This window comes from Vanacampus margaritifer, chromosome 7 (genome assembly GCF_051991255.1).
Source record: "Vanacampus margaritifer isolate UIUO_Vmar chromosome 7, RoL_Vmar_1.0, whole genome shotgun sequence".
Taxonomy (NCBI): domain Eukaryota; kingdom Metazoa; phylum Chordata; class Actinopteri; order Syngnathiformes; family Syngnathidae; genus Vanacampus; species Vanacampus margaritifer.
In genome coordinates this window covers 25,720,125-25,729,961 of record NC_135438.1, presented here as the reverse complement: position 1 = coordinate 25,729,961, position 9,837 = coordinate 25,720,125, and the positions used below count along the sequence as shown (strand labels likewise).

The following is a 9,837-nucleotide window of genomic DNA, read 5'->3' as shown; positions in this document are numbered from 1 at the left end:
TCTCTCTCTTGCTCATGCTTACACGCATCGTGCGACTCCATAAGGTTTATTTATACAAAGGAAGGATGGGTGAGATCAGAGCATAGGGCATATGGTGGATAAATCTAAGAAAGAAAGAAAGAAAGAAAGAGCGGGTGAGCGGCAAAGGGAGAGAGGGAGAGACGCAGGGTGTGGATAGGTAGGGGGGCGGGGGGATGGGGGGTTAGGAGTCTGACCGACTGACCTACAGTCTAATTATATATCATTATCAGGAGACACAAACTGATCTAAATTACTGCAACAGCTCCCATTCACATAGATGGATTACACAGAGCAGGCTGACATTCGCGGGCACACGCACGCACGCACGCACACACACATACAACTGGCACTCAACACTTAAACAAATATAAATCATAGACCTTCCTCACAGAGAATTCCTGCTCACTTTCTACAAGCCTGTCTGCTGCTTCTGCTCTCCTCCACAACACAGGAGGAATAATCCCATTACTTAAAAACTTGTTCGAATCCAAAGACACCATTTATAATCTGTAAACATAAACTATGACTGTAAAATTAATAAATAAAAGATTTACATAGCCAACCTTAACACCTAACTGTTGATTGTCGCTGTCACCCATGATTTCAGAGGTTGACTGTAATGTAACTCACAATTAATCAAAAACAAAAGAAAAACCAGCAGAATATTTTGCAACATATAAAATGTTCTGCGTGTATGATCATTATTATACACACAGAACATCTGTATGTTGTGGAATTTACTAAGGTCACAGTCAATAGTTTCACACACACACACACACACACACACACACGCACACAATATATAGTAAAATAAAAACATTGACGACCTTGGTAAATTCTACAACATAGATGTTTTGCGTGTATATAAAGATCAATATTGATCCTACACGCAAAACATCTTGTATGTTGCAGAATATTCTGCTGATTTTTGTTTTGTTTTGTTTTTGACAAAATACATTACAGTCCACCTTTGAAATTTGGGTGAGAGGGACAATCAACAGTTAGGTGTTAAGGTTGGATATGTAAATCTTCCTATTTTTTTTTTTTTTTACAGTCCTATAGTTTATGTTTGTAATATGTAATAATTATTTTTGATTTTTTTTTTTAGCAGTACATAGGCCTATATACCTTGCATACACACTACAAAACAATAAAGGCAACGCTTTGTTTCTTTCATTTTTTTTTAGCAGTATGTAGGGGCATAACTGAAAAAAATTGATTTACAAAAGAAACAGCTTGTTTGTTTTGACTACAAATATTGTCACTTACAAAATAAATAGTCATAAAACTGTCATAGGCCTATTGTCATTTACACAGTAAATGAGTGTTATTTCAATTGGATTTCATTTGTTTTGAAAGTTCTGCAAAATGGTCTTTAATAAACACATGATTTGTGTCCATTTCATGGCATTCACACATTTTCTGTACCATGAATCTTTTGTTTTGTTTTGTTTTTTACAAGCATTTACTGTCACGTTCATATAAAGGGAACTAAACCGCACGCTGCCTGTATGCAGGCAACACACTAAATAAGGCGGGAATGACAATGGCGTATAATGTGTAGAAACAAACATTGAACATTAAATTTTCATGAAGGTCTACCATTTCGTGCTTGAAAATGATTTATGTAAGCCTTTTAGTAGTTTTATGAGTCAGAACAGTAAACCTTTTTTTCCTCACGAAAAGCCTTCCATGTGACACGGAAGAATCTTGAAGGCCGTCAAGTGTCACGTGCACGTACCGTCAGCAAAATAGCTAAAATTTTCTGTTTGTCTGCAGAAAAAAACATTTAAACTGTCATTTAAGTATTAAGTCTTGTAAAGTATTTTGTTAGCTGATGAAAATAAATGAAAAATATAGAACAACGGTCTAAGTTAATAAATTCCAAGAATTTATTTCAATTTTCTTTTTTGACTTTGCTTGCAGCTCGGAACCGGGCAACTTTTTTTGTAGTACTGGATTTAAGTTTACGACTAACGTGAAAATTCCGCCTAATTTTCAATAAAATGCATTATTATTATTATTATTATTATTATTATTATTATTATTATTATTATTATTATTGTTGTTGTTGTTGTTGTTGTTGTTGATGAGGATGATGATGAGGTATTTTGTCGATTTAACTGAGTTACTCCAATAAAGCGTATAAAGGCATTACTTGCTTTTACTTGGCGTAGCCTATTTCTAATTAAACTATGAGTAGAATTCAATACAAGTATGAATAGTGATAATGGCCATAGTATTAGTGTTAACGACTAAGAGTTTCAATCTCGTATTGTAATTTGTAATTATACAATTATTCAAACCACCAGTCGTGCGAATGCAATATTAATCCAACTATAGAGATAATGTTTTTTGTGTGTTTGTTTGTTTTTTAAACAAGCAGCAACAACAACAACAACAGCAACAACAACGAACGATCTCTGTAGTCCTTTAAAATTTAAACATGGTCTTGCAAAATCTTTTCTGTTATGTGTGTGTGACTTAACTCCTCATGGAATAAACGGACGCTGACATGCTTCACGCGCGTCTCAGGACTGGCCTGTGTCTGGCCTTTATTGCTTCTTTTCGTGGACATTCGTGAACCTGGGAAAAGGCCTCCCAGTATAAGCAAACTTCAGTCACGTGCATTCAATTCGAGGTTCCTTTATATTTATTGTTGTAGAAGGAAGCCTAGTGGTTTAAATATAATTTTGTTATTAGGAAATTTATATTTTGACAGAGGACAAGATGACTTGATGATGATCTGGGAGGGAACTAAATCCCCATGAACAGCCAACCATGATTTACGAAGACCACGTATCCTTGCTGAAACAAATGCAACTTGATCATCCCCTGGACTCAGGTTTAATAATTTCATGGCGGTGCAATTAAAGCAGAATCACAGTTTTCAGTGCCAATGTTCCAAGTAGCATTGGCTTTGTATTAAAATATTTTAAAACAAATAGTTTCCAACAAGACCTCACGGATGCGAAACAAGTTGGCCACATAATGATTGTAAATTGTGTACGAATTCCATTGCAAAGAACATATCTCATTACTGTTGACCTAGCAGCTCATATGGTTACATGGAGTTGTGCGTGTGCGTGTGTGCGTGTGCGCGTGTGCCAGCAGACCTACTTAGCGGGCCCATTGACATTTAAAACAAGTAAACAGAGCCTACAGTTGAGGCCAGTGGAGGGTGGAAGGTTGGCCATTGGTCGGAGAAGTCTGAGAAGTCAGGACTGTCTCCTCCCCCGGTTGTATAGATGACGTAGTTATTCTCTCTCTCTCTCTCTCTCTCTCTCTCTCTCTCTCTCTCTCTCTCTCTCTCTCAACTATAGCCAGTATGTTAAGCCGGTTGCATGCACAGACGGACCTTGCCTTATACCAAACAGTTCTGATACTTTAAGGAGACCTGCAGAAAACGGTTAATTAGTGAGAAGAGGTTAAAGTGAAAAAAAGACGAAAAAGAAGAGAAGCCCGTGTCTTGGGGTTGGATTCATTGGCAGAAAGTTAGAAGAACCATGTCGACAGTTGGGGGGTCTTCGGGCAGCTGTAGATTGGACTAGCCCGGCACTTTCTAATCGGAATACTGCTTCTCATACATTGGGACTATAGGCGGATATTTCCTGTCGCGATGTGGAGATTATTCAACATGCAAACATCTGGTCTGGACAGTCGTTAAGCAGCAATTTAGCGGCATCCCTAAAGGTTCGGTGTGTGTTTACGTGCGTGCACGTGTGCGTGCACGTGTGCGTGCATGTGTTTGTGAGCGTGAGTCAGTGTCTCACGATGAGTCTCGTATCAGGCTTTCCTCACCATCCGGTCATGCACCACCACGACAGCCACCACTATTCCCTGCACGCGGCCGCAGCGGGTCGGTGTCACGAGGACACGGGAGCGCCTCCTTATTTTACTAGCTGGCTTATTAGTCACGCTGATGTGTCGCCCACCGAGTATAGCCTCGCACCGGGCTACAGTCCCGATTACCACGGCAACAGTGGCACGGGGACCGTAAGTGGCCTAGATCCTCACCACCACCATCACCACTACGGACACGGCGCAATAGTTCCCGGTGCTGGCGCCATCTCAGTAAACGGAGCCCAAGTGGGCCTGCATCACCACCACGCACATCCTCGGACAGTGAAGCGGAGACCGACTGCAAACCGGAAAGAGAGGCGGCGAACTCAAAGTATCAACTCGGCTTTCGCCGAATTGAGGGAGTGTATCCCGAATGTGCCCGCCGACACCAAACTGTCCAAGATCAAGACGCTTCGGCTGGCCACCAGCTACATCTCTTACTTGATGGACATCCTGGACAAGGACGGCCAGCACGGAGACACGCAGGCCTTCAAGGCCGAGCTGAAGAAGACAGAGGCGCGGGAGGAGCGGAGGAAGAGGGACACGGTAAGGCCATATGCAGGGATGCAAAAATGCACGCCTGAAAAGTTTCACTAACATGATTATCCAACGTGAAATATAATGACGCTTTTTTGTTTTTTTTTCTTATTTTATTTTGGATAATTATAATTTACTATAAAGGCCTGACAAAGTCGCCTATAATATTTAAAGGTAGACTTAACTTAATTCTAAATAAATAGCCTGCCACCTCAATTGTTTTGGAAAAAAATATATAGGCTAGTATTAGTGAGAGCAGATGCAATTTCCAAGTTCTTAAAAAAATTAAGGCGGAGGGTTAATCAACACTTAACTACTGATCAAAAGCGTGCTGTCCAGGAAACTGGCCTAATTGTAAAACCACACAACAACTAAAATAAATACATAAATAAAAAACGAATTCACGGAGAACAAAAAAGAGAAATACAGTTATATTCTCGATTTTCATTGAGCTGTGCCAAACAACAACAACAACAAAAGCGTTGGAAAGATTACTCGAATGATCAAGTACAGCAGTGCCAGAAAATTGCTCTCTACGTAGACAGTTTGGAGCCAATAGAGTCTAAAGTTCAGTATAGAGCATTCCCATATCGGCCGTTATTTAAATCCATTTAGGCCTGGCTCTGCATGACCATATGCACCCCTTCAAGATTTTTCTTTTCAACATTTTTCACTAATTCCATTTTTAAATGCTATTCATTCAATCCATTAATGGTGCATATAGGCTGTAACACGCAGCACGTATTTTTTTAATGACTTTGTGACTTATATTTTGTATCGCCACGCTTTGTTGTGCGCAAGTTTGAATCCAGCCACGACTTGCATTTACACCCAAACGACCTAGAAACAAAGAAAAAAATATTAATGAAGTCAGGCAAGTTTCCCCATATTCCAAATTACTGGCTGTCCTGCATGTTAAAAACTGATCACACACACGCATATTGTAAAGCAGCTCTGCAAGCAAACACACATTCCTCATAGTGCCAGAAATCATCCCTCGGGTGGAAATTTACAAATACCTTACATACTTTAAGTTGACTTGAATGTGATCAGCAGTTAATGCTCCACTCTGCGGCTCCAATTGAGGGGTTAACGATGAGTGAATTCAGAACTAGACTAAAGGGGCGATCCAAGCTTGCCAATAAGACGGAAATCGAGGAAGTATGATAATTATATATAGCCGCACAATTGATTACGTCATACCCACATGTACACGCGCACACTGTCCTTTCTGACGTTTTGGCACATGCATGTTTGTTTATGCAATGGGTGCATCAGTTTAAATTGAAACTGTGTGTTGTATTCGTGGCTTGTCTTTATTTTACGGAGGAACTGATGATTTCATCATAAAATCAGTGTGAAGTTTATTAAGTCCAAAAGTGAACAACACTGAACTACTGGAGGCAAAAAGCACGCTTGCTAATTCGGGAGTTTGCCTTGCTTAGTGGGTTGGACTTCATTTCAGCGAGGGGGTCTACATGTTCAGCTGCAATTTCCCATGCCAGCATAACTTTTAGCATGAACAGCCAGAGCTGGCGTCCATGGCATGCAGAACTGAAGAGCGCCTTGGCGAATGAATGCGTTGGAAATTGTTGAAACGAATGCTGCAATCTTAAAAAAAAACTGCTTTTGTTAAACGAGAAATTTGTGACTAAATATTGAAACAGAACCCATAATTTCTTAGACCGAGTGCAAATAAAATGCATACTGTCGATATATTAGGCCTATTCATAAAACTTATTTCTCCAGAATGTTTAGAATGTTTAAAATTAGCACATGAAATGTAAAACATAATTAGGGTATATTACTGTGTTGCGCTATAGGGTTTCAACCATCATGTGCCGCTTCATAAAAATTAGTTTAAGCGAGCAAATCACATCAGCCAAGTAACCTTACTTCAAAATAATCATCTGAAAAGCTGGCCAATCCGTGTGTAAATTTTTGATCACATTTTTATTAATTGTATTTATTTAGCTATTTAATAGCATACACAAAAAACAGTTGTTGGTATCTTCTGTTGCTGCCCGCAAATCATAATTTACTAGGTGGTGTATTCAATTATTATTATTATTATTATTATTATTATTATTATTATATGTCATGGTTCTAGTAGACGCGGAAAGATGGGGACCAATTATAAGGCACGGATAAAATAGTGATATGTCTTATTGTTTCAATACGTGTGAAGCGTTCAATGAAACAAATATTTTTATAAAAAAGAAAAAAATTCAAACACATTACAATTGTATTATTAGCTAGACTACATTTGAAGGCATGCGTTTTGTACTGCGAAGGAGGAAACATTTTGGGCCTTTTAAATTTTGTGTAGTTATTTTTCATGACAGTGAAATAATTATAATGTTTTTTTTAATTTTAAATATATATTTTTTATATTACAGATTTTTTGGCCACATTTGTGATGTTTCGTGTTTCTTCTTGACATTCATGTTAGGTGCTGGAAAACAACTGAGCGAAAATATGCATGTACGAAAATACTGTATATGTAAATTCATTTTTTTTGTTGTTATTTGTCCAATTTTACAGCAAGCCTGATAGTTTCAAAATAAACAAACGCTCCATCTATACCAAAACAGGATCGATGAACTGTGCTTGTGATTCTGCATCTCTCTAGGACAAATCTGTGTTTTCACAACAATGGCATTTGTCTGCAGGTGGATATCCCCAAGACAGCTTCCTCGTCGTCATACTCATCGTCGTCCTCGTCGTCAGTGGGCGACAAAAAGACGAAAGGGCGTACAGGATGGCCCCAGCACGTCTGGGCTCTGGAACTCAAACAGTAACCTCCATCCATCCTGCAGGTCGATTGCACTCCGTTTTCCGCTGTTCTGACTCGGCAGCGGGAGTATCTTCACGCACTCAGATGAACTATCAAGTCAGCGAATTTTGTCTGGTATGGACCCTCATCCCCTCAAGGAAAATGAAGAAATTGACCCGGTGCAGTAGAACGTCATTGAGGTTTGTTTATAAGTCCCCATCTTGGGGTGGTTTTCTGCTGTTTGCTATACATTTTCAAACTGTAAAATCCGGCCTCGTTTTTTTTAAATTGTCACATGGCAATCGAAAATTGAGATAGTCACCATGATGCTGACTAAAAGGTGTATAAATGGATGAACATATCGTCATCGTCACTGTTGTAAACGTCAATGACGGGGATGTTAAATAACAAATGGAACCATGTTTTATCTGTCGATCCATTTTATGAGTTGGAATAGATCGGGGTTATTCGCGGCATGCATACTTGCCCACAAAAGCTCTTAAATTTTGTTCCCTTTAAATAAATGAAAGTGAATACAAAGCTACCTGAAGATATCTGAACCACTCATTTAATCCCATGACACACGCATTCTGTACAAATAGGAGGTCAGTTTGGTCTCAGCTTTATTTAACCCGTATATTTATGTGCAATGAGGCTGTTTGGACGAGACAAACTGCCACTCCACTAAATACCAAAAGACATCTAATATTTCTCATTACCAATTGGTGTTTGTGAAGTTGTACTGTCTACCTGCAAATGTGTTTTGTCTTTCTGTTTCTCTCTGGGCTGGGGTGTACATACATATTGTGACGTCACTGTGATGACAACGTGTCCGTGTTGTGAAGTGAAAAACGTGGTGGTAGTGTAAATAATGCTAAATATAGGCTGTAATCTGTGTTATGAATTTAATAAACCACCACCTGTTTACATGAAGAGCGTTTTTCTTCTTCTTAGATGTCATTTGATTAATTTTGATAAGCACATTTCACTTTAATGACACAAGTAAAAAAAACACAACAACAACAAAAGGGGCACAGGTTAAATAAAAACTGTTATTTGTCTGGAATTTCAATCACCCACCAAAACCTAGATGCATGAGCTCAAATATAAACAACACATTTACACAAATAAGAATAATTGTATAAAATGTACATTAATTGTACATTAACACAAAAACTCTATTTTGGGGATTTTCCTTAAAAGCATGTTGCATAACATATTTTTATTGTTTTATATTTATCTTGATTCAGTAAACAACAAATGCCATTTATCATTTCTGTCTGTAGATTCTCAGTGTTTTATTATTGTGTCATATGCAGAACATTAACTGACAATTAACTTCATATCTCATTAACAGGCTCCACGCATATACGATATGATAGCATACTTATATATATATATATATACAGTGCAGAGGATGTGAGATCGAGTCCGGGCTTCGGCCTTCCTGGGTGGAGTTTGCAAGTATGCTATCATATCGTGTATGCGTTTTATCGGGGGTTTTTAGGAAACGCTTTGATTATTATTTTTTGTTATTTATTCATCCCCCTCCCTCTTTAATTCTAGACACTAAAGCAGGCACTGCACTGTGCTATTGGCATACAATTGCAACTGTAGTCTTACTTGACAGAGAATGAGGTAACCAAGAATCATTATTGAAAAAATGAGTTTGCCAAATGTTGTCAGTAAAAACCGAAAAAAGTCAGTTCCAAATGAATTTAGTTTTTATTCTTTTTGTAACCCTGCGCTCACATTACAACGCTATTAAGATATACAATGTCAAGCATTACCATGGTTCACCATTATTAAGAACATCATTCACATTTTGTGTTAATAATGGGAAACACTTGATCTGTTTTCAATTTAAAAATAAGCTGCCCAAACCAAAGCATCTGTTATAATGACATCTGTCAGAAAGTTTTGATGCTTTGTGAGCCTCTAAACCATGTGCAGTTCAAAGATAATGTGCTTATATAAATATCTTTAACATGAACCAGTGGTGCTGGGATTTTATTTGTTCGTCCACCACTTATTAATTAAATAAAAAAACTGAAATTACACCATCTTTGAATATATCCACCAGACAGTGCCCTTAAAAACTGTTTTATTTTCATGTTGTAAAGTGCTTTCACCTGCGATTAGCTGGCAACGAGTTCAGGGTGTTCCCCACTTACTCCCCGAAGCCAGCTGGGATAGGCTCCAGCACCCCCTGCGACCCTTCTGAGGACAAGCGGTTAAGAAAATGGATGGATGGATGAAAGTGCTTTCACTTTTCATTTTATGTGTTGAAAGAACATATTTAATTCTAACACAATTTAGAATAAACACAATATGGAGTGAATGGTGTGTCAGCGGCAAATCTTTGAGTAGATATGATATCTGAGTTCTGACAAAATATCTGTCAAAATCTACACAAAAAGAAAGAAAGAAAAAAACAAAGAAAGAAATAAACAAAGAAAGAAAAAACAAAGAAAGACAGAAACAAAGAATAAAAGTGCTGGTACGGCTCAAGTGGCTGTTGCAATATTGCAAGCTTTTATTTATAGTTTAAGTCTTGAATCAGCGTATGGGCTAAACTGGTTGATTTCCTTCAATGACGCTATTGTTGTTGTGCGACTGTGTGAACGGGATTACCTTGTAGAAACATTGTTAGTGCTGCA

At 38.2% G+C, this 9,837-nt stretch overlaps 1 protein-coding gene across 1 annotated transcript; it reads left to right on the top strand.

Annotated features, from left to right (window-relative positions):
- Window positions 1–3,792: 3,792 nt before the first annotated feature.
- Window positions 3,793–8,028, top strand: hand2 (heart and neural crest derivatives expressed 2). Its single transcript, XM_077571263.1, has 2 exons — window positions 3,793–4,410; window positions 7,074–8,028. The coding sequence occupies exons 1-2, from the start codon at window positions 3,796–3,798 to the stop codon at window positions 7,200–7,202; spliced, it is 744 nt and encodes a 247-aa protein (XP_077427389.1). The 5' UTR covers window positions 3,793–3,795; the 3' UTR covers window positions 7,203–8,028.
- The last annotated feature ends 1,809 nt before the right edge of the window (window positions 8,029–9,837 follow it).

Coding starts and splice junctions, on each gene's coding strand:
- hand2 (XM_077571263.1), top strand. CDS start 3,796: ATGAGTCTCGTATCAGGCTTTCCTCACCATCCGGTCATGCACCACCAC. Junction 4,411..7,073: donor AGCGGAGGAAGAGGGACACG/GTAAGGCCATAT, acceptor ATTTGTCTGCAG/GTGGATATCCCCAAGACAGC.